We start from the raw sequence: 25,838 nt of genomic DNA on the forward strand, positions 1-25,838 counted from the left end.
TTTACAGTTGAGCTCACAATTAGGGTAAATTTGCAGGCCCAATTATCACATGCTTTGTACGAGAAAATGTTGACTGAAAGGTGTCAGCAGTCCAGTTCTAGCAGGCAGCCCTTTTATTTCTGATAGATTAATCCATTTGTGTATAAGAGGCATCTTTTAATAAATAGATGGACAAAGAAAGACTTCAGTAACCCTCACGCAGTGCTGTATAGAATTTTTATTTTTAGATCTCGTGGTTCAACTCAGATTTTTTCTTTCCCCAGCAAACAGCTCTGTGAAGACACCAAAAAGGTCTAGTCAGACAACATCCAAACCGTCAATTCAACCCAAGCCTCTCTTGCTGCCTGCAGTACCTGAAGTTCAGGCCAGCCTTGGCATTCAGGCTAAAGCCATCATTATTCGGGCTTTTCCAACGCTTTTGCCACTGACAAAGCAGCAGCCAGTTGTTAGTATCCAGCCAGCCCCTCCTAAAGGTACGTGACTAGTTGTGGTTGAGCAGGGCTTGAGATGGATTCTTTTTTTCTTTCAAGGTACACAGGAAAATGCCATATTCTGAGGCAAGTAAAGCGAGTGAAGTTTGCTTTGACATCTGAAACAGAGGACCCAGAAAGGGGGGGGGAGGGTAAGAGCTTTACTGACATGCAAAGATATAAACAGGTTTCAGAGTAGCAGCCGTGTTAGTCTGTATTCGCAAAAAGAAAAGGAGTACTTGTGGCACCTTAGAGACTAACAAATTTATTTGAGCATAAGCTTTCGTGAGCTACAGCTCACTTCATCGGATGCATTCAGCCACGAAAGCTTATGCTCAAATAAATTTGTTAGTCTCTAAGGTGCCACAAGTACTCCTTTTCTTTTTGCAAGATATAAATACTCTCCAAAATGCTATCAAGACTACCGCATACTGACAAAGAAGCAGGAGAGGAGTTGGGACACTCAGAGTTTCCTAAGATCTATTAAAAATAAAAATCGTAGGATTATGTGAAGAGGTGGGTTTTGAGGAGAGGGTGGCTGCATGGCAAACAGGTTTAGAGAGGCAGTTTCACGCGAGGAAGCAGTACATGAGAAGGGAGGAAAGAGCATGTGGAGGGAATCAGAGTTGATGGGTCTGCCAGCTTTGCTTGTGATAACAAATGGTCTAGGCAAGGTTAACAGAGTGCTTTTGTTTATCCTTTCTCATAATAAAAGACCAAGAGGACATTCCACAGAATTGATTGAAGTGATTAAATGACACTTAAAAGAGAAAAAAGAAAATGCTGTTCTACCCACTGCATAATGACCACATGTCAAGGTTGAATCCCCACTCTGTCACTCAGAGTGCAGAAGTGGGGGCCTGCAAGGATGTTAAAAATTAATACTTGCCACTTCAGGCTTGTATTAAACTCCCAAGCTTCTCTCTGACCTTGACTTGGTAAACACTGCCACCACCCAAATGCAAAAAACCCCCTTTGAACTCAAGAAGGAGCACTTGGGAATTTCTCCCTGTGGGATACCCTCAACCCTTTCACCCCACCCTCCGGGGAAGAGCTGAGAAAAGAAACAAAGGAAATTAGCTGTGACTATCAGCTAATCAAACAACATGCACAAACCTCTTAGGACACCAAAAATCCAATCCTGTTATTAAAAGTAAATTTTATTAAAAACAAAAAGGAAAACAATACATCTGGAATTTAGGCTTTTGGCTAGATCTTAAAAGGAACAATTACAAAAATTAAGCACCCAAAATAGCTTTCTTGGGGGTTCAGCTTAAAGGTTACAAGCAAACAAAAGCATCTGGAATTAGCACAGAGGAGATCCACAAGCCTTAAAAAATAAACAGAAATAAAGCTGATCGCATCTAGCTAAACAGTCTGATCTACTTACACATTTGGAGTTCAGATAAGTATTTCTAGGTATGACCTGATGATTTATGATCATACCTGGCTTAAAGCTGCTTACAGCATTGCTGCCCTGTCCCTCCAGCCCAAAGAACAACAGACAAAAGGGAAACTCTCTTTCCCAAATTTAAAAGTTCTAGCCTTCCCACTGGTTCTTTTGGTCAGGTGCCCACTCCTTTTCTTTTACCTGTGGGCTTGTTAACGCTTTACAGGTAAAGCAAACAGAGAACAGACCAAGAGGGATTTTATAGCGAACTGGCTGGCTGGGTGTCCATAAAAGGGAGCTCCCCCCACTTTATTTATCACACCATGTGTAACTCATTACCCCAGAAATCAGAGCCCAAGAATTTAGTAGCATCCAGAAAATAAGAGACATTTGTATGAATAATGAAAATATCCACAGTTAGGTTAGGGTTACAAACCTCCTTCAAAAACAGTGAGGAGTCCTTGTGGCACCTTAGAGACTAACAAATTTTTTGGGCATAAGCTTTCATGGTCTATAATCCACTTCATCAGATGCATGGAGTGAAAAAAAAGTAGGCAGTTATAAATATACAGCACATGAAAAGATGGGAGTTGCCTTATCAAGTGGGCAGGTCAGTGTTAACGAGGCCAATTCAATTAGGGTGGATGTGGCCCATTCCCAACAGTTGGCAAGAAGGGGTGAATATCAACAGAGGGATAACACACTACAAAAGACATTTTCCCTCAAGAATTCATAACGTGAAACTATTATTAATTTTAATTTTGGTGCATGTTTTGATAATGAAAGCTTCTTACTAGCAAAAGAACTGGTACTATTATTTCAGTTCAGATAGGCCACCAAAGAGGTATCAGAGGTTGCTGACTGGTCACACCCAGCCCTGTGCCAGCTTTGAACTAGGGAACTAGAGAGGAAAGGTTCCTTATCTCATTAACAGTCCCCTAAGCTCTGTATTCTTGGGTTTGGCTGCCATACTTGCTCTGTTATTTGCTGAAGTGGGCTCAGTCTTCATTGACAATCTCAGAGCTGTATTTTATCCTCTTGCAAATTCAGAACAGACATTGTATGGAATGGCCACTGATTCTCTGAAACTGTCTCATGTAGTTGCATATTTTGACCAGCAGATGGCGAAAAATACTTGCAGTTCAGCAGCTGTTTGAACTAAAAATGCTTTGAATGCAAGTACCGGGAAATGTGAAAACTTGTTTTGTGTGTGTGTGTGTAAATGCTTTGGTAGAGATCTAAGGAAATATGTCTTCACTATTGATTGCTTTTCCACTAGGAGTTAGGCTAAAGCCAGAGAGACTGGCAGAAAGTTTTTGTCAGGTGTGATTTGCCTAATTTATCAGGCTGCCTGAACTACAATTTCTCTTTCTAGTTGGGGTAATACAGCCCTTAATCCTTTCGAAGTACTTGTCCAATGAGATGCAATGCATTTCAGTAGTATCTGGAATAAAATGGTGAAAAGATCCCTTTCTGTAAGAGTGGAAATATGACAGTGGTGAGAAGGGGTACTACTTGGCCCTTGTGAACAAGTTTTAACATAAGATCAGCTTCCCCCTTCCCTGGCATAGGTGGTATGAATGTGGCTTGGGGAGGGCATGTGGGGAGGGAATATCATTTGGGAGGTCAGGATCCACACCCAGGGCTCCTGCCGAAATTTTCTGTTTTGCTTTCTGATTGTAAACTTTGTCATAAACTCTTGAGGAAGAAAACTCTTCTGTGGAGCAGTTCCCCCAGCTTACAGGGTGTCCTTAGCCAAAATTCCACCTAAGTGGTTTTAAGTGGGCAATTGTTGGTTGGTGTTCTCCATCTCTGGGGTGGCTGAATTTCAGTACTGCAAAGCACTAGGATCTTGAGATTAAAGGTGCTAAAGAAATCAGGAAGCAACCGGAAGAACTGACTAGTTAGATCAGATTTGCTAACTTATGGTAAGCAGCCTGTGTTTGTAAATTAGAGTTGTTTAGACCCTGGGCTGCTTCTTGAGTCACAAATAGGAGCTCAGGTGAAGAGAGGTTTTTCCTTCTGCATTTGGTGTAGTGAGTATGACCTTTTGATTTTGGTTACAGATCTTCTTAATCTAATTAGTATTACAGCAGTGCTTAGAGGCTAGGGCCCATTTTGCCAGGCACTGTACAAATATATAATGTGTGGACCTTTATATTGTCATTTGTTTTACCATAGTGCCTAGTCACCTTTGTCATGGCCTGGGACCCCATTGTGCTAGGTGCTGTACAAGGCACAACAGACAGACAGACGGAGTGATTACAGTGAGATTGGTCAGCATTATGGGCAGTGGTCTGAGGACACCAGTGGCTTAACTGTTGTCAAGATGTTTGTAGATATCACAGCAAAGTAGTTTTAGGGAGAGATTTGAAGGAGGATAGTGAGGTGGCTTTATGGACATTTACGGGGAGCTCCTCCCAAGCATGAGCAGCAGCGTAGTAGAAAGCACGGGGATGCTTACTTGAAAATTTAACAAGAGGGCAATGGAAGATGGGATCATGGGCCAATTGGAGGTATGAGTCAACATCTTAATAGTGAGTGACACAATAAATGTGGGGAGGGAAGAGAGGATATGACATTCTGGAGTGCATTCCAGGCCAGTGAGAAGCTGTGTCACTCTTGCCCTGCAACCTGCGGTTCCTCATCATGCTTTGCTGCTGTAGCTTCCAACCTGGTGTCTGTGCATAGCTGCAGCTTTCCAGCATATTCCAGTCACACTGTAGTTTGCACCAGCCTTGATTACCACTTGCAGGGTAACTCCACTGCTGTGTTTAAACTGAATTGTGTGGGTAACTCCATTTAAAGTAGCAAACTGTTGATATTGATCCTCTTAGAGGGGAAATGGACTTAAAATACCGTATCTGAACTATCCAGGAGAGGGCTGGACTGTGCAGAAACAAGTTTTGCAGACTAGGAGTGAAGGAGGCTGCTGTCTGTACGAGCCCTCCCCCATTAGTTGCAGGAGTTGGAAGGTGTGTAGCGAATGAGACAGCGGGTTGCAGAAAGAGAAGGGATGGTCTCAGGGTTAAGGCAGTTGAATGCAGCCCTGGAGAATTGGATTCTATTCCTGCCTCTGCCCCAGAGTTCCTGTGTAATAATATCAGTCAAGTCACTTAAACCAAATTTTTCCCAGGTGGTCACTAATTTGGGCAGCCAGAAAGTGCGGCACCCACTAGTTCAGGGTCTGATTTGCAGACATGCTGAGAACTCACACTTGCAACTGAGTTCAGTAGGAGCTTGAACATATGAAGTGCTGTATGTGCTAAGTTCTCTGAAAAACCAGTCTTAGGTGTCTCAAATGGGGCACCTGAAGTTAGTGGATACTTTTTACATTAACGAATTCATGAATTTCCTTATCTGTATTTCCTTAATGCCTCAGTTCCCCATCTGTACAATGGGGATAATACTCCCTTCTCTCATAGGGGCGTATTAATATTTGTGAAGCACTTGGATACTGTAATAATCACCATAGAAAACCCCATGAGGAAATGAATAGTTCTGTCTTCAGAGCAGTGGCTGGCCGTACATTAAAACAAAATATTGAACAGCTGATCATTATTTCAGCAGTGTTCGTCCCATGCACTGAATGACATAGGGGTCCTCTTTACTACTGACCAGATTTCACACACCACAGTACATTTATTTAGGAAAAAAGCAATACAGTGAAAACATATCCTAAAACAGTAAGTCTTCACACATGCTAAGTGCATCAGGTGTGACCTATCTTCCACATCTAAACCTGGGCAGTTCCAGTCCTTCCAATCCTTCTAGTGGGGTTTTGCCCACTTGGTTACAATCTCATGTCACTTTTTGGATCAGAATGAGGGACTCTGAGGCAGTTCAGGCTGTTCCTCTATGCCCTTTCTTTGCCTCCTGGGTGGGAGGGATAGCTCAGTGGTTTGAGCATTGGCCTGCTAAACCCAGGATTGTGAGTTCAATCCTTGAGGTTGCCATTTAGGTATCTAGGGCAAAAACTGGGGATTGGTCCTGCTTTGAGCAGGGGGTTGGACTAGATGACCTGCTGAGGTCCCTTCCAACCCTGATATTCTATGATTCTGAACCTGTATGTTCAATTTCCCCCAAGGGATGGTACTTCTTTGGAATTGTCTTGGGATCTGCAGTAAATACCAATCTTCCCCCTTCCTTTTCCTCCCCCTGCACCAATTTTAGTTCCTGGAGGAAGCTTAGTAACCTCCCCCATCAAAGCTGAACATTGTATTCTAGCTCCAAAGATGCATAAACTTTAGTTATCTATAAATGTTATACACCTCTACCCCGATATAACGCGACCCGATATAACGCAGGTTCGCGTACAACGCGGTAAAGCTCTGACATTCTGCTCTGAGCAGCACGTTAAAGGTGGTGGGCCAGGGCCGAAGGGTTGGATAAGGGGCAGAGGGTCTCGGGGGTGGTCAGGGGCTCCCTCACCAGGGTTTGGGAGGCAGGAGCTGAGGGGGGGGGCACTTTTTTGGGGGCCCGCAGTCCCAGAGTGGCCCAGGGGATTAGCGGGGGGCCAGGAGCAGCCTGCTTCGGTGCCCCAGCCGTGTCACTTAGAGGAGGGGGCTTGTGGGAAGGGATCCCCCCCGCACTCACCGGCAGCGGTGGAAGTGGAGCGGCCTGGCCCCAGCCCGCTCCACTCCGCCAGCTCCCAGCCGTGGCGCTTCGCTTCCCGCTGCTGGTGAGTGCGGGACCTTTCCCCAATCCCCCCCCAGTGACACGGCTGGGGCCGGGCAAGGAAAGCAGAGCGGGCTGGGGCTGCGTCAATCTGCTTCCCGCCGCCAGGGAGTGCGGAGGGTGTCCTTTCCTCAACCTCCCCGCACTCACCGGCGTTGGGAAGCGGAGTAGCCCAGCCCCAGCCTGCTCCACTCCGCCAGTTCCCAGGTGCAGCGCTCCGCTTCCTGCCGCAGGAGAGTGTGGGGGGCGTCTTTTCCCCAACCTCCCCGCACTCACCGGCGGTGGGAAGCAGAGTGCCGCAGCTGGGAGGTGGTGAAGTGAAGTGGATTGGGGCTGTGTTGCTCCTCTTCCTGCCGCTGCTGGTGAGTGCCTGTTAGGGGGCGGGGTGTGTGGATGGGGGTCGGGGCAGCCGGGACAAGAAGCAGGGGAGTTGGGTAGGGGGTGGGGTCCTGGGGGTGATTAGGGACGGGGGTCACTGGAGGGGGCGGTCAGGGAACAAGGAGCAGGGGGGCCCAAGGCAAGTTTGATATAACGCGGTCTTACCTATAATGCGGTGAGATTTTTTTGTCTCCCGAGGACCGCGTTATATTGGGGTAGAGGTGTATCAATATTCCTTAGCCAATAGCATTGGGCAATCTCAGCAGTCTTCTGAAGTTTCCACACTTCTAAGGTTTCAAGTGGTGCAGTGACTGATTTGAATTAAATCAGTTTTTCTACCGATTTAAATTGGTTGAAAAACTGCTTGCAAACTGTCCTTTATGCTATTTTAATGGAGGCCTAGATTTTGGAGAGCAAGACGATAGCATGAAGCAGTGTTGCTTGATCATGTGTTAATTTGCATTCTGTGGTTTGGCAGGGTTCTGTCTTGTGACCAGTCCCAGAAATATTAACAGTTATTACGGGGCTTCCAGTGCGCACAAAGGAGAAAGCTACGTTTAGGAATGGTGTTCTGTCCCTGTAATGTTTTTTTAGTGCAGTTGGCAAAATCACAAACACTCCAGCCCAGCAAAATAGATGAATAATATAAGATGGTCAGAATGTCTCATGTCTGAGCATCCATATACTTTCACCATCTCTTGCAGAAAAAGCCCATCATCACCCCCAGCATCATCACCTGGGGTTGTCATTCTGCCATCTCCCAGGGCACACAGGCTGGGATGCAGCTTTTATATTGTGTTATGCTGACTCCCACTATGCATATTCAGTAGAGGTTTCAGCCCCTTTTCCTTATTTGTATTTCCTTACCGTACGAATGTTGGGGTGCCCTTCTCCCGTAGGTTACTAGTCCTTTTACCTCAAGCTTATTAGCTTGTATGTCAATTAGTTACCATGGCATTCTTATGGTCTGACATCTCCTGCTGCTCCAAACTTCGCATAGCTCAATCTGATATTAACTGGCATCTTGTGGTTACCTGTCTGCACTTCAGTCATACTTGTTTATTACAGCATTCCATCTTGTGTTACACCTCTACCCCATATAACGCGGTCCTCGGCAGACAAAAAATCTCACCATGTTATAGGTGAGACTGCATTATATTGAACTTGCTTTGGCCCCCCTTGTTCCCTGACTGCCCCCTCCAGAGACCCCCGTCCCTATTCATCCCCAGGACCCCACCCCCTACCCCTGCTCTCTGTCCCCTGACTGCCCCGACCCTGATCCACACCCCGTGTCCCCTGACAGGCACTCACCGGCAGCAGTGGGAAGTGGAGCATTGCGGCCCCAGCCTGCTCCACTCTGCCACCTCCCAGCTGCGGCGTTGCGCTTCCCACCACCGGTGAGTGTGGGGAGGTTGGGGAAAGGACGCCTCCCCATAGTCACCTGTGGCGGGAAGCGGAGCGCTGCAGCTGGGAGCTCGCAGAGCGGAGTGGGCTGGGGCCGGGCTGCTCCACTTCCCGCCGCCGGTGAGTGCGGGGAGGTTGAGGAAAGGACACCCTTTGCACTCACCGGAGGCGGGAAGCGGAGCGACGCCTCTCCAGCCTGCTCCGCTTTCCTTTCCTCAGCCCCAGCTGTGTCGCTGTGGGGGGATTGGGGAAAGGTCCCACACTCACCGGCTGCGGAGTGCCGCGGCTGGGAGCTGGCAGAGTGGAGCGGGCTGGGGCCAGGCTACTCCACTTCCGCCGCTGCTGGTGAATGCAGGGGGGATCCCTTCCCCCAAGCTCCCTCCCCCGAGTGACACGACTGGGGCTGGGGAAGTGAAGCGGGCTGCTCCTGGCCCCCCGCTAATCCCCCGGGCCACTCTGGGACTGCGGGCCCCCAAAAAAATGCCCCCCCCCCAGCTCCTGCCTCCCAGACTCTGGTGGGGGAGCCCCTGACCACCCCCGAGACCCTTTGCTCCTTATCCAACCCCTTGGTCCTGGCCCGGCACCCTTAACACGCTGCTCAGAGCAGCGTGTTGGAGCATTACCGTGTTGTATGCAAACTCGCATTATATCGGGTCACGTTATATCGGAGTAGAGGTTTATCTTGTGATCTAGGATTACTCCTGGTTATCTGTTTATGCTTTTTGGGCCTTATGCTTTGATTAGTTTAGCTAAGCTATTGTACAGTAACTCCTCTCTTAAAGTTGTAGTTATGTTCCTGAAAAATGCGACTTTATGCAAAATGATGTTAAGTGAATCCAATTTCCCCATAAGAATTAATGTTAATAGTGGGGGTTAGGTTCCAGGGACATTTTTTTCACCAGACAAAAGACATTATGTACATATACAGTATAAGTTTTAAACAGTTTTAAACAAAACAGTTTAATATTGTACACAGCAATGAATGATTATAAAGCTTGGTTGAGGTGGTGGAGTAAGAGGGTGGAATATTTTCCAGGGAATGCCTTTCTGCTAAATGATGAGCTAGCACTCGGCTGAGCCTGCAAGGGTTAATACACTGTTGTTAATGTAGCGTCACACTCTACAAGGCAGCACTTTAGCTGTATGTCCCCCCACTGCCGTGCTTCTCCTGGCCTGCCCTCAGGAGGGAGGAAACTCAATAGATGCAGGGCAGTAGCTGCAAACACTTCCCTGCAAAAACTGAACATGATGATGAACCCACGCTATCCAGCTGGAGCACACCACTCCCTCCTCCTGACAGCACATGCATGGCTGCACAGGTGCTGACTTTCCAAAGTGCTGGGGAGTGCATGCATGAGTGAGAGAGAGAGAGAGAGACGTGCATTGCCCCTTTAAGTATGCTGACCCCACTTCAAGTACGTTGCCCTTTTAAACAGATCAGCCTGTTCAGACAGGAAGCAACAGCTTCCTGCAAGCTCCCCCCCATTCTGTCCCCAGCCATGTGACTGTCCCCTCCTATGCTTTGTGGAGAGGAGGTACGGAGCGGGGATGGGGGGAGCAGGAACAGGGTAAGCTAAACTGCTGCAGCTGCCGAGCTGGGAATTTTGTGGAGCTGATGCGGGGGGGCTACCCCCCCCCCCCAGTTCTAATCCCAACGAGGAGGGGCTGCTCTTCCAGAGAATCCTGCAAGCAGTAGACAAAGCAGGCAGCTGCCAAACAAGTTATAAGGGAGCATTGCGCAACTTTAAACGAGCATGTTCCCTAGTTGATCAGCAATGTAACAACGAAACATTGTTAACCAGGATGACTTTAAGTGAGGAGTTACTGTAGTACAGGCCTTGAGGTTTGTAGGCTGTATGCATTCCCGCCTTAACTTATACCAGTGCCTGTATCTATAGGCTGCAGCCTGTGCCAATGTGCTGTGCCACTGAGTACCGGCTCAGTTTGAGCCATGTCCTTGAGGAGGCAAGGATTTACCCTGTTCTCAGACACAATGGCATTGACTTTATGTGGATGCATAACCAGAACTAGTAAAAGGGACCATTAAGTGGCCCTTGGAGAAGAAACACCTAACTCTAACAATAATGCACTACAGAATCCCCAGTGCTTACATAACTGAGTATTCTTAACTTAATCACCCAACTCTTCCCCCCGCACCCCGCTGTTTGTAGTAGCTGATGCTTCGGTGCAATGCAAGCTCAGGGTGGTGAATGCTGGTCCTTGCTGTGTCTCCAGCTGTCTGTTTCTGAGATTGCTGTGCTAGTAGGATTTCCTTCACAGGTCTGAGCTGCTCGTACAACCACAGCCAGGCTGAAAACCTCTCTTGCTCCCTGGGCCATCTCCTTACTCGGGGTTCAGGCTTCATTTGGCCCTGTTCCCTTCAGCAGCAGTAATATGTGCTCCTTGTTCAAACTTGTACAACCTTCTACCAGCACTGCCCTGTGCCAGTCAGTTGGCCCACCGCTGTCCCCACATAGGCAGGGTTTTGGACACCACTAAAACCCTGTGGCAGATGCCGGCATCCTTGCCACCTACTGCCAAACGCAACGAATGGTGGTATTTTGTGCTCTCCAGAGGGTTCAAGCATCCTTACTCCCACCTGCCTCCTGACTCCCTGGTGGTTGATGCAGCTAACCAGTGGGAGAGACAGGGCTTCCAGGGTTCCTCCCCAAAGAATAGGGATGCTAAATGCCTTGATCTTGTGGGTAGAAAGGTCTACTCAACCAGTGGTTTGCAATTCTATATTGCTAACTAACAGGCCATTGTGAGCAGGTACTCTTATAACACCTGTGCAGCAATGGCTAAGTTCAGGGAGCTTGTCCCTTCGGATTCCTGGTTGGAGTTCACTGCCTTGGTGGAAGAAGGGAAACTGGTCTCCTGGACCTCCTTGCAGGCACTATTAGACGCTGCAGACTCCACCACCAGAGTGATAGTGACGGGGGTGGCTATGTGACATGGGGCTTGGCTACAAGTTTCGGGGTTACCCTATGAGGTCCAGCAAATGATTCAGGACCTCCCGTTTGAGGGTGAGTCTCTGTTTTCAGAGAAGACAGACAAACGGCTCCACAGCCTAAAAGACTCCTGGGTCACCCTCAGATCCTTGGGCCTGCACACCCCCACAATGCAGCAGAGACACTTCCACCCACAACCTCCTCAAAGGTTCTAGGAACAGAACCGCCAGGACGGTTCTTGGAGGAGGAACAGGAGCGGCAGGAGGAGGCAACACCCCTCCGCTTGTCAAAGCTCAGGCCAGCCCAAACCGCCCCCTGGCCCTAAGCCAGCCTTTTGAAGGTGCGATCGAGGATTGCGTTCCGGATCAGAGACTGGATCTACCCCGCCTTACCTTTTCCTCCTGACTATCCCACTTCTACCATGCATGGTCCCATATCTCTTCGGACTGCTGGGTGCTCCGCATGGTAGAGAGGGGATACTCCATCCAGTTCTGTGCCCTCCCGCTCTTCCACCCCCCTTCCCCATCCCTCTTCAGGGACCTTTCTCACGAGCAGCTTCTCATTCAGGAGGTGCAGTCGCTTCTAGCGCTAGGGGCGTTGGAGGAGGTTTCTCTGGAACACAGGGAAGAGGGATTCTGTTCCCACTATTTCCTAATACCGAAAGCCAATGGCGGCCTTAGGCCTATCCTGAACCTGCACGACCTCACAGAGTTCGTGAGGAAACTCGGGTTCCGCATGGTCTCCCTGGCCTCCATCCCTTCACTGGATCCAGTAGACTGGTATGCTACCCTTGTTTTGAAGGATGCATATTTTCACATTGCAATCACACACAACCACAGAAACTTCCTCCGGTTTGTGGTCAATGGGTCCCATTACCAATTTACTGTCCTCCTGTTCAGCCTGTGAACAGCACCTTGCGTATTCACGAAGTGCATGGCAATCGTCGCTGCCTTTCTGTGGAGACATCAGGTACAGCTGTTTCTGTACCTTGACGACTGGCTGATCAAAGGCCACTCCAGGGCACACGTGGAAGCTCAGGTTGTGTTTATCAGAGCCACCTTCAAGAACCTGGGTCTGCTCCTGAACGAAGCAAAATTGACTCTGTCCCCAGTCCAGAGGATAGAGTTCATAGGGATGGTACTGGACGCAACCCAAGCTAGGGCATTCCTCCTGCAGGCGAGATTTCAGGCCCTCAACAGCATGATTGAGGGACTTGTTCAGTTCCCCACCACCGTGAGAAATTGCCTGAAACTTCTTGGGCATATGGCAACCTGTACATATGTGGTACGACATGCCAGGCTCAGGCTTCAGCTGCTTCAGTCGTGGCTTGCGTCAGTATGCCGACCTGCCCGAGACAACTTGGACAGGACCATGACCCTGCCTTGCCCTATCCTCGACTCGCTCCAGTGGTGGACAGATGTTCAGCAGGTGTGCTCAGGAGTTCCCTTCGCTGCCCCACAGCCATCCCTGGTGATGGACGCATCAGTTTTGGGATGGGCCTCTGGTCACAAGCAGATCTCCGACTCCATATCAATGTCAGAGAGTTCAGAGGGGTGCGCCTAGTGTGCCAGACATTCCACCCCTATCTAACCGGACAATGCGTATCGGTCATGATGGACAATACGACTGCGATGTTCTATATCAACAAATGGGGTTGCATGCTCCTCTTCCCTGTTCCAGGAAGCCCTCATGCTATGTGACTTCTGTGTAGAACATTCAGTCGACCTGCAGGCATCGTACCTCCCTGGGGTTCAGAATGAGCTGTTGGACCACCTCAGCAGATCGTTCCGCAGTCACGAGTGGTCCCTTCGCCTGGATGTCGCATGTTCAGTCTTCCAGAGGTGGGGATGTCCCCTGATCGATCTCTTTGCCACGTGACGCAACAGGAAGTGTCAGCAGTTCTGCTCCTTCCAGAATCACAGCCCGGGTTCCACAGTGGACATGTTCCTCCTCCATTGGGGGGGCCTTCTATACGCCTTCTATACGTGCTCGGGTCATTCTCATAGCACCGGCCTGGCCCCGTCAGCACTGGTGCACGTCTCTCCTAGACATGTTCGTGGGAGCCCCGATTACCTTACCGCTCTTCCTGGACCTTCTCACACAGGACCACGGATGTCTCCAACACCTGAATCTGCAGTCGCTCCATCTCACAGCATGGAAGCTCCATGGTTGACCCTTTGGAACTTTCCTGTTCAGACCAGGTCAGACAAGTCTTCCTTGGCAGTAGGAAGCCCTCGACGAGGGCCACGTACTTTACCAAGTGGAAGAGATTTTCAGTCTGATTGGCCCAGCGCGACTCGCCCCTGATGCGAGCCTCAGTGCCCCACATTTTGGGCTATCTTTTACACCTGAAGCAGGAGGGCCTCTCATTGCCTTCTATAAGAGTGCACTTGGCTGCCATCTCGGCTTTCCATCTAGGGGCACAGGGCAGCTCAGTTTTTGCTAACCCTATGGTCAGCCGCTTCCTGAAGGGGCTTGACAGATTGTACCTGCACGTCCCCCGACCGGTTCCTGCCTGGGACCTCAACTTGGTCCTCTCTCGACACATGGGGCATCCCTTTGAGCCTCTAGCGACATGCTCCCTGCTCTACCTCTCTTACAAGGTCGTGTTCCTGGTGGCAGTAACCTCAGCCCGGATGGTGTCTGAGCTCAGGGCTGTTAGAGGGCTTATTCCTTCAGCCGCTCACTTCCCTGGTCTTTTTTGCATGAACAGAGAGCAACAATACCTGAAATCCAAAGGTGCAAACAATTCGATGTTTATTGGGATGAACTTCCAGCAAGCAATGATTCCAATTTCCTTCCTTAGTGCCCCCTTCCCAGCTCTGACACCACAGAGCCTTACCTGTGTCCCTGTTCCCATTCCCTGTTTCTATTCCCCCCCTTAGCGAAACATAATTCCAATTCCCCCACTCCCATTCCCTGTTCCCATTCCCCCCCTTAATTCCTGTTTGACCACAGACTATATAGTAAAACTTGAGTTCTGCTTAGCTATACCTTAACCAATCATTTTCCTGAAATTTAACTAACCAATCCTAACATATTGTAACATGATTATCTAACCAATTATATCCCATCACCTTAATTAGGTTTACACCCAGCAAAATTAATTATACAGCAGACAGAAAAATCACAGAACCAGACAGAGATTATACAGAAAACAACAGGGAAGTGAGGAGTACTTGTGGCACCTTACAGACTAACAAATTTATTTGGGCACGAAAGCTTATGCCCAAATAAATTTGTTAGTCTCTAAGGTGCCACAAATACTCGTCATTCTTTTTGCTGATACAGACTAACATGGCTACCACTCTGAAATAGGAAAATGGGGACTACAGAGACAACAAAGAAATGAGGATTTCACATCCCAGCTATTGATAAATGAGTTCTTCCCAGACAGGATGCAATCAAACTAAGTTTCCTTTTACATTTTCTAGGCTCTTCCCTTTCTCTGGAGGTGATAGGAATACAATCCTGTCCTGATAATGCCTAACAGCCCAGTAGCACCTTATGTCAGTGTGACTGGTGAGGAAGTGACCATTTGCTTCCCAGCTTCCCAGCTGCTTAGCCAAAGGCCTTAGCCTAAGAACAGGGCCTCAGACTGTCACAGTAAGAGAATGCTCTTACACTGGCAGACAGTGATGTTGATTCTTTCTTTTATACCTCTATAACTAGCTAAGTGATAAAAATACACCTAAATTCCTAAAGTATAGGCTTTTGCAGACAGGCCTGAATATCTATACCATAGAGTCATAGAATATCAGAGTTGGAAGGGACCTCAGGAGGTCACCTAGTCCAACCCCCGCTTAAAGCAGGACCAGTCCCCAACTAAATCATCCCAGCCACGGCTTTGTCATTTGCCTGACCTTGAAAACTCCTAAGAAAGGAGATTCGACCACCTCCCGAGGTAACCCATTCCACTGCTTCAACACCCTCCTAGTGAAAAGGTTTTTCCTAACATGCAACCTCAACCTCCCCCACTGTAACTTGAGACCATTACTCCTTGTTCTGTCATCTGCTATCACCGAGAACAGTCTAGATCCATCCTCTTTGGAACCCCGCTTCAGGTAGTTGAAAGCAGCTATCAAATCCCCCCTCATTCTTCTCTTCTGCAGACTAAACAATCCCAGTTCCCTCAGCCTATCCTCATAAGTCATGTGCTCCAGCCCCCTAATAATTTTTGTTGCCCTCTGCTGGACGCTTTCCAATTTTTCCACATCCTTCTTGTCGTGTGGGGCCCAAAATTGGACACAGTATTCCAGATGAGGCCTCACCAATGTCGAATAGAGGGGAACGATCAAGTCCCTCGATCTGCTGGCAATGCCCCTACTTATACATCCCAAAATGCCATTAGCCTTCTTGGCAACAAGGCACACTGTTGACTCATATCCAGCTTCTCGTCCGCTGTAACCACTAGATCCTTTTCTGCAGAACTGCTGCCTAGCCATTCGGTCCCTAGTCTGTAGCGGTGCATGAGATTCTTCCATCCTAAGTGCAGGACTCTGCACTTGTCCTTGTTGAACCTCATCAGATTTCTTTTGGCCCAATCCTCTAATTTGTCTAGGTTCCTCTGTATCCTATCCCTACCCTCCAGCGTATCTACCTCTCCTCCCAGTTTAGTGTCATCTGCAAACTTGCTGAGGGTGCAGTCCACGCCATCCTCCAGATCATTTATGAAGATATTGAGCAAAACCGGCCCCAGAACCGACCCTTGGGGCACTCTGCTTGATACTGGCTGCCAACTAGACATGGAGCCATTGATTACTACCCGTTGAGCCCGACGATCTAGCCAGTTTTCTATCCACCTTATATTCCATTCATCCAGCCCATACTTCTTTAACTTGCTGGCAAGAATACTGTGGGAGACCGTATCAAAAGCTTTGCTAAAGTCAAGGAATAACATGTCCACTGCTTTCCCCTCATCCACAGAGCCAGTTTTGTCGTCATAGAAGGCAATTAGGTTAGTCAGGCAAGACTTGCCCTTGGTGAATCCATGCTGACTGTTCCTGATCACTTTCCTCTCCTCCAAGTGCTTCAGAATGGATTCCTTGAGGACCTGCTCCATGATTTTGCCGGGGACTGAAGTGAGGCTAACCAGTCTGTAGTTCCCCGGATCCTCCTCCTTCCCTTTTTTAAAGATGGGCACTACATTAGCCTTTTTCCAGTCTTCCAGGACCTCCCCCGATCACCATGAATCATAGAATATCAGGTTTGGAAGGGACCTCAGGAAGTCATCTAGTCCAACCCTCTGCTCAAAGCAGGACCAATCCCCGATTTTTGCCCCAGATCCCTAAATGGTCCCCGCAAGGATTGAACTCACAGCGTTGGGTTTAGCAGACCAATGCTCAAACCACTGAGCTATCCCTCCCGCCATTGGCTCTATAATAATGGACAATGACTCTGCAATCACATCCGCCAGCTCCTTTAGCACCCTCGGATGCAGTGCATCCGGCCCCATGGACTGGTGCTCGTCTAGCTTTTTAAAATAGTCCCGAACCACTTCTTTCCCTACAGAGGGATGGTCACCTCCTTCTCATGCTGTGCTGCCCAGTGCAGTAGTTTGGGAGCTGACCTTGTTCGTGAAGACAGAGGCAAAAAAAGCATTGTGTACATTAGCTTTTTCCACATCCTCTGTCACTCGGTTGCCTCCCTCATTCAGTAAAGGGCCCACACTTTCCTTGACTTTCTTCTTGTTGCTAACATACCTGTAGAAACCCTTCTTGTTACTCTTAACATCTCTTGCTAGCTGCAACTCCAAGTCTGATTTGACCTTCCTTATTTCACTCCTGCATGCCTGAGCGATATTTTATTCTCCTCCCTGGTCATTTGTCCTATCTTCCACTTCCTGTAAGCTTCTTTTTTGTGTTTAAGATCAGCAAGGATTTCACTGTTTAGCCAAGCTGTTCACCTGCCATATTTACTATTCTTTCTACACATCGGGATGGTTTGTTCCTGCAACCTCAATAAGGATTCTTTAAAATACAGCCAGCTCTCCTGGACTGCTTTCCCCCTCATGTTATTCTCCCAGGAGATCCTGCCCATCAGTTCCCGGAGGAAGTCAAAGTCTGCTTTTCTGAAGTCCAGGGTCCGTATTCTGCTCCTCTCCTTTCTTCCTTGTGTCAGGGTGCTGAACTTGACCATCTCATGGTCACTGCCTCCCAGGTTCCCATCCACTTTTGCTTCCCCTACTAATTCTTCCCGGTTTGTGAGCAGCAGATCAAGAAGAGCTCTGCCCCTAGTTGGTTCCTCCAGCACTTGCACCAGGAAATTGTTCCCTCGCTTTCCAAAAACTTCCTGGATTGTCTGTGCACTGCTGTATTGCTCTTCCAGCAAATATCAGGGTGATTGAAGTCTCCCATGAGAACCAGGTCCTGCCATCTAGTAACTTCTGTTAGTTGCCGGAAGAAAGCCCCTTCCACCTCATCCCCCTGGTCTGGTGGTCTGTAGCAGATTCCCACCACGACATCACCCTTGTTGCTCACACTTCTAAACTTAATCTGGAGACTCTCAGGTTTTTCTCAAAAAGAACAGGAGTACTTGTGGCACCTTAGAGACTAACAAATTTTTTTGAGAATAAGCTTTCATGGGCTACATGCGTGCAGTGGAAAATAGAATAGGATGATTTTATATACACAGAGAACATGAAACAATGGGTGTTACCATGCAGACTATATAGAGAGTGATCAGTTAAGATGAGCTGTTACCAGCAGGAGAAAAAAAAACCGTTTTGCAGTGATAATCAAGATGGGCCATTTCCAGCAGTTGACAAGAACGTGTGAGGAACAGTAGGGGGGAAACATAAACTTGTGTAAATAGTTTATTTTGGCCTCTATACCAACATTCCACACAAAGATGGACTACAAGTCATCAGGAACAGTATCCCGATAAGTCACGGCAAACCTGGTGGCTGAACTTTGTGACTTTGTCCTCACCCATAACTATTTCACATTTGGGGATAATGTATACCTTCAAATCAGTGGCACTGCTATGGGTACCTGCATGGCCCCACAGTATGCCAACATTTTTGTGGGTGACTTAGAACAACGCTTCCTCAGCTCTCATCCCCTAATGCACCTACTCTACTTGCGCTACACTGATGACATCTTCATCATCTGGACCCATGGAAAAGAAGCCCTTGTTGAATTCCACCATGATTTCAACAATTTCCATCCCACCATCAACCTCAGCCTGGACCAGTCTACACAAGAGATCCACTTCCTGGACACTACGGTGCTAATAAGCGATGGTCACATAAACACCACCCTATACCAGAAACTTACTGACTGCTATACTTACCTACATGCCTCCAGCTTTCATCCAGACCACACCACATGATCCATTGTCTACAGCCAAGCTGTACGATACAACCACATTTGCTCCAACGCCTCAGACAGAGACAAATACCAACAAGATCTCTATCAAGCATTCTTACAACTACACCTGCTGAAGTGAAGAAACATATTGACAGAACCAGAAGAGTACGCAGAAGTCACCTACTACAGGACAGGCCAAACAGAGAAAGTAACAGAATTCCACTAGCTGTCACCTTCAGCCCCCAACTAAAACCTCTCCAACGCATCATCAAGCATCTACAACCTATCCTGAAGGATGACCCATCACTCTCACAGATCTTGGGAGACAGGCCAGTCCTTGCTTACAGACAGCCCCCCAACCTGAATCAAATACTCACCAGCAACCACACAACAAAACCACTAACCCAGGAACCTATCCTTGCAACAAAGCCCGTTGCCAACTGTGTCCACATATCTGTTCAGGGGACACCATCATAGGGCCTAATCACATTAGCCACACTGTCAGAGGCTCGTTCACCTGCACATCTACCAATGTGATATATGTCATCATGTGCCAGCAATGCCCCTCTGCCATGTACATTGGCCAGACTGTACAGTCTCTACGTAAAAGAATAAATGGACACAAATCAGACGTCAAGAATTATAACATTCAAAAACCAGTTGGAGAACACTTCCATCTCTCTGGTCACTCGATTACAGACCTAAAAGTGGCAATACTTCAACAAAAGCTTCAAAAACAGACTCCAACGAGAGACTGCTGAATTGGAATTAATTTGGAAACTGGACACCATTAATTTAGGCTTGAATAAAGACTGGGAGTGGATGTGTCATTACACAAAGTAGAACTATTTCCCCATGTTTACTTTTCCCCCCTACTGTTCCTCACATGTTCTTGTCAACTGCTGGAAATGGCCCACCTTGATTATCACTATAAAAGGTTTTTTTTCTCTCCTGCTAGTAATAGGTCACCTTAACTGATCACTCTCGTTATAGTGTGCATGGTAACACCCACTGTTTCATGTTCTCTTTGTATATAAAATCGTCTTACTGTATTTGCCACTGTATGCATCCGATGAAGTGGGCTGTAGCCCACGAAAGCTTATGCTCAAATAAATTTGTTAGTCTTTAAGGTGCACAAGTACTCCTGTTCTTTTTGCGGATACAGACTAACACGGCTGCTACTCTGAAACCTTCGGTTTTTCTGCAGTTTCATACCGGAGCTCTGAGCGGTCATACTGCTCTCTTACATACAATGCAACTCCCCCACCTTTTCTGCCCTGCCTGTCCTTCCTGAACAGTTTGTCCATCCATGACAGTACTCCAGTCATGTGAGTTATCCCACCAAGTCTCTGTTATTCCAATCACATCATAATTCCTTGACTGTGCCAGGGGTTCCAGTTCTCCCTGCTTGTTTCCCAGGCTTCTTACATTTGTGTATAGGCACTTAAGATAACTCGCTGATCGTCCCGCTTTCTCAGTATGAGGTAGGAGTCCTCCCTTCTTGCGCTCTCCTGCTCGTGCTTCCTCCCGATATCCCAGTTCCCCACTTACCTCAGGGCTTTGGTCTCCTTCCCCAGTGAATCTAGTTTAAAGCCCTCCTCATTAGGTTTGTGAGCCTGCTTGTGAAGCCAGCCTGCTTCCCTCTCTTCGTTAGGTGGAGCCCGTGTCTGCCTAGCACTCCTCCTTCTTGGAACACCATCCCATGGTCAAAGAATTCAAAGCCTTCTCTCCGATACTCCACCCCTTATCCTTACACTCCACCCCTTTTTTTTCTTTTGGGATCCTCCTGCCCAGGTATCCCTGGAAAAGCATAGGACGTATGGCGACACATTTCCTGACAGGGCCAGGGATCAAGGTGGAAGGTGTCAATATTCCATTTTTACACCGTATTTTTTAAGGACAAGGTTCAGCTCAGACCCCATCTGGCTTTCCTCCTGAAGGTTGTGTCGCAGTTCCACATCAACCAGAATATTTTCCTTCCAGTTTTCTACCCTAAACCTTATTCAAGCAGCCAGGGAGCAGAGGCTCCACAGTCTGGACATCCTCAGAGTGCTGGCTTTTTACATCGAGAGGATGAAACCATTCACGAAGTCAGTCCAGCTCTTCTTTGCAGTGGCAGACAGGATGAAGGGTCAGCCAGTTGCAGCCCAGCGAATTTCACCATGGATTGTGGCCTGTATTAGTGAATGCTACAGTCTAGCAGGGGTTCCCATGCCGCAGATAACAGCACATTCTACCAGGGTGCAGGCTTCATCGATGGCGTTCCTGGCTCAAGTTCCCACCCAGGAAATCTGCAGAGCGGCAGCGTGGTCATCCATACACACTTTCGCCATGCAGCATGCAATCACTTGTCAGGCCAGAGACGATGCTGCCTTTGGAAGAGTGGTACTCCAATCAGTGGACAGCTTTGACCCCACCTTCTAAATTTGGCTTAGGAGTCATCTGATTGGAATGGACATAAACAAGCACTCGAAGAAGAAAAAACAGTTACTCACTTCTCGTAACTGTTGTTCTTCAAGATGTGTTGTTCATGTCCATTCCAATACCCACCCTCCTACCTCTCTGCCCAGGCCGACCCGACGGATGCTGCTAAGGGAAAAATCTTCCAGCCAACGTGCACGTGCGTGCGTACACACCTGATTGGATTTTTTCTTTTTTGAACCATGTTATGGTCTTGGCCTTCACAACATCCTCTGGCAAGGAGTTCCACAGGTTGATTGTGCATTGTGTGAAGAAATACTTCCTTTTATTTGTTTTAAACCTGCTGCCTATTAATTTCATTTGCTGACCCCTAGTTCTTGTGTTATGAGAAGTAGTAAACAACACTTCCTTATCTACTTTTTCTACGCCTGTCATGATTTTATAGACCTCAATCATATCTCCCCTTAGCCGACTCTTTTCCAAGCTGAAAAGTCCCAGTCTTATTAATCTCTCCTCATATGGAAGCCGTGTGATACCCCTAATAATTTTTGTTGCCATTTTCTGATCCTTTTCCAATTCCAATATATCTTTTTTGAGATGGGGCGACCACATCTGCACACAGTATTCAAGATGTAGGCGAACCATGGATTTATATAGAGGCAACATGATATTTTCTGTCTTATTATCTATCCCTTTCTTAATTATTCTCAGGTTTCAGAGTAGCAGCTGTGTTAGTCTGTATCCACAAAAAAGAAAAGGAGTATTGTGGCACCTTAGAGACTAACAAATTTATTTGAGCATAAGCTTTCATGAGCTACAGCTCACTTCATCAGATGCACCCGATGAGGTGAGTTGTAGCTCACGAAAGCTTATGCTCAAATAAATTTGTTAGTCTCTAAGGTGCCACAAGTACTCCTTTCTTTTTAATTATTCTCAGCATTCTGTTCGCTTTTTTCACTGCCGCTGCACATTGAGTGGATGTTTTCAGAGAAATATCCAGAATGATTCCAAGATCTCTTTCTTGAGTGGTAACAGCTAATTTAGACCCCATCGTTTTATATGTATAGTTGGGATTATGTTTTTCAGTGTGCTTTACTTTGCATTTATCAAGTTTTATTTTCATCTTCCATTTTGTTGCCCAGTCACCCAGTTTTGAGAGATCCTTTTGTAGGTCTTCGCAGTCTTCCTGGGTCTTAACTATCTTTAGTAATTTTGTATCGTCTGCAAATTTTGCCACCTCACTGTTTACCCATTTTTGTAGAACGTTTATGAACATGTTGAATAGGACTCGTCCCAGAACAGACCCCTGGGGAACACCACTATTTACCTCTCTCCATTCTGAAAACTGACTATTTATACCTACCCTTTGTTTCCTATCTTTTAACCAGTTACCAATCCATAAGAGCACCTTCCCTCTTATCCCGGGGCAGCTTACTGTGCATAAGAGCCTTTGGTGAGGGACCTTGTCAAAGGCTTTCTGAAAATCTAAGTACACTATATCCACTGGATCCCCTTGGTCCATATGCTTGTTGACCCCTTCAAAGAATACTAGTAGATTGGTAAGGCATGATTTCCCTTTACTAACACCATGCTGACCTCTTCCTCAACAAATTATGTTCATCTCTATGTCTGACAATTCTGTTCTTTATTACAGTTTCAATCAATTTGCCCGGTACTGAAGTCAAGCTTACAGGCCTGTAATTGCCAGGATCGCCTCTGGAGCCCTTTTTAAAAATTGGTGTCACATTAGCTATCCTCCAGTCATCTGGTACAGAAGCTGATTTAAACGATAGGTTACAGACTACAGTTAGTAGTACTGCAATTTCACATTTGAGTTCCTTCAGAACTCTTGGGTGAATACCATCTGGTCCCGGTGACTTATTGCTGTTTAATGTATCAGTTTGTTCCAAAACCTCGTATAATGATACCTCAATCTGGGACAGTTCCTCAGATTTGTCACCTAAAAAGAATGGCTCAGGTTTGGGAATCTCCCTCACATCCTCAGCAGTGAAAACCGATGCAAAGAATTAACTTAGTTTCTCCGCAGTGGCCTTATCGTCCTTGAGTGTTCCTTTAGCACCTCGATCGTTCAATGGCCCCACTAGTTGTTTAGTGGGTTTTCTGCTTCTGTTGTACTTAAAAAAAAATTTGCTATTACTTTTTGAGTCTTTGGCTAACTGTTCCTCAAATTTTTTTTGACTTTCCTAATTGTATTTTTACACTTCATTTGCCAGTATTTATACTCCTTTCTATTTTCCTCACTAGGATTTAACTTCCACTTTTTAAAGGATGCCTTTTTGCCTCTCACTGCTTCTTTTACTTTGTTGTTTAGCTACGGAGGCTCTTTTTTGGTTCTCTTACTATGTTTTTTAATTTGGGGTATATATTTAAGTTGACCCTCTATTATGGTGTCTTTAAAAAGTTTCCACGCTGCTTGCAGAGATTTCACTTTCACTGTACCCTTTAATTTCTGTTTAAGTAACCACCTCATTTTTGTGTAGTTCCCCTTTCTGAAATTAAATGCTACAGTGTTGGGCTTCTGTGGTGTTTTTCCTGCCACAGGGATATTAAATTTAATTATATTATGGTCACTATTACCAAGCAGTCCAGCTATATTCACCTCTTGGAGCAGATCCTGTGCTGCACTTGAGACTAAATCAGGAATTGCCTCTCCTCTGGTGGGTTCCAGGACCAGCTGCTCCAAGAAGCAGTTATTTAAGGTGTCAAGAAACTGTATCTCTGCATCCCATCCTGAAGTGACATGTACCCAGTCAATATGAAATCCCCCATTGTTATTATTGAGTTTTTTATTTTAATAGCTTCTCTAATCTGCCTGACCATTTCACAGTTACTATCCCCATCCTGGTCAGGTGGTCAGTAATATATCCCTACTGCTATATTCTTCTTATTAGAGCATGGAATTTCTATCCATAGAGATTCTAGGGTACAGTTTGATTCATTTGCGATTTTTACTTCATTTGATTCTAGGCCTTCTTTCACATATAATGCCACTCCCCCACCAGCATGACCTGTTCTGTCCTTCCGATATATTTTGTACCTTGGTATTATTGTATCCCATTGATTAGCCTCATTCCACCAAGTTTCTGTGATGACTTTTATATCACTATCCTCATTTAATACAAGGCACTCTAGTTCACCCATTTTATTATGTAGACTTCTAGCATTGGTGTATAAGCACTTTAAAAATGTGTCTCCTTTTAGCTGTCTGCAATTACATGGTGTAACTGAATGGGACTCTTTTTTTATTTGACTGTTTCTGATCAGACCCTGCCTGTATTTTATCATTTTCCATCCTCTCGTCCTCACTAGGACATAGAGATTCTCTATTAATAGATCCACCCCTAAGGGATGTCCAAACCATGTGCTCCTCCATACCCGTTGGCATTCCCCCAGCCCTTAGTTTAAAAACTGCTCTACAACCTTTTTAATGTTAAGTGCCAGCTATCTGGTTCCATTTTGGTTTGGGTGGAGCCCATCCTTCCTGTATAGGCTCCCCCTTTCCCAAAAGTTTCCCCAGTTCCTAATAAATCTAAACCCCTCCTCCCTACACCATTGTCTCATCCACGCATTGAGACTCTGCAATTTTGCCTGTCTAACTGGCCCTGTGCATGGAACTGGGAGCATCTCAGAGAATGCTATCATGGAGGTCCTGGACTTCAGTCTCTTACCTAGCAGCCTAAATTTGGCCTCCAGGACCTCTCTCCTATCCTTCCCTATGTCGTTGGTACCTACATGTACACGACCACCCGCTGCTCTCCAGCATTACACATAAGTCTATCTAGATGTCTTGAGAGATCCGCAACCTTCGCACCAGGCAGGCAAGTTACCATGCGGTTCTCCCGGTCATTGCAAACCCAGCTATCTATGTTTCCAATGATCGAATCGCCCATTACTAATACCTGTCTCTTTCTAATAGCTGGAGTTCCCTCTTCTGGAGAGGTATCCTCAGTGCAAGAGGATACCACAACATCATCTTGAAGGAGGGTCCCAACTATGGGATTGTTTCCCTCTGCTCCAGTTAGATGTTCTCCTTCCCTGGGACTTTCATCCTCCTCAACAGCATAGGGGCTGTCAGAGGTGGGACCGTTCTACTGTGTCCTGGAAAGTCTCATCAACATACCTCTCTGTCTCCCTCAGCTCCTCCAGTTCAGTCACTCTGGTGTCCAAAGCTTGTACATGGTCTCTGAAGGCCAGGAGCTCCTTGCTCCGAATGCACACATACACCAACTGCCCATAGGGCAGGTAATCATACATGCTGCATTGGGTGCAATAAACTGGGTAGCCCCCACTCTGTTGCTGGACTTCTGCCTGTATTCTCTTTTTCCTCCTGCAGCTGGTTTCTTTGTTGTTGTTTTGTTTATATCAAGGGTGTGTTTTGGGCTTTTAAGTTTAAAGAAAGTTGAGTTCTAGCCCCTGCTCACACTACCCCTGTAAACTCCCTCGCGAAACTCCCGTTAGCCGCTCCTCTGGTGACTTAGGAGCAGGCTTTTTAAAGCCTTGGTCTCCCTGAGGAGCCCTGAGGAGCCCCGCCCCCTGGTTAAGGGTTGATGGGTGCTAAAAGGCTTAGGGATCACAGCCTTGTTAAGGCTGTTACACTTGTCGTAGTGACACCAACAGGTGTTTACTCTTGTGAGCCCGGAGGAGCCAGCACAATTCTGAGAGGGTGATCTGAACTCTATTCTGCTTTGTGTATTATTAGCAAAAGTGCCAGCTAAATTCTCAGTGCAAAATCTGATTACCAGTTATAGTGTAAGAAGCAGAAAAAGTCTAGATGAATTATCTGATCCCAGATTAAATTTGTGGTGTGGCAGATGGA

General features: G+C 46.9%; 1 protein-coding gene across 1 annotated transcript in view; it reads left to right on the forward strand.

Moving 5' to 3' along the window:
* ATF6 (activating transcription factor 6) overlaps positions 1–25,838 on the forward strand; it is a 334,814-nt gene that overhangs the window by 24,276 nt on the left and 284,700 nt on the right. The window contains exon 6 of the mRNA XM_077823826.1: positions 264–473. Coding sequence (XP_077679952.1) covers positions 264–473 — 210 coding nt within the window. The remainder of the gene's footprint in view (positions 1–263; positions 474–25,838) is intronic.

Source organism: Eretmochelys imbricata, chromosome 8 (assembly GCF_965152235.1).
Source record: "Eretmochelys imbricata isolate rEreImb1 chromosome 8, rEreImb1.hap1, whole genome shotgun sequence".
Taxonomy (NCBI): Eukaryota; Metazoa; Chordata; order Testudines; family Cheloniidae; genus Eretmochelys; species Eretmochelys imbricata.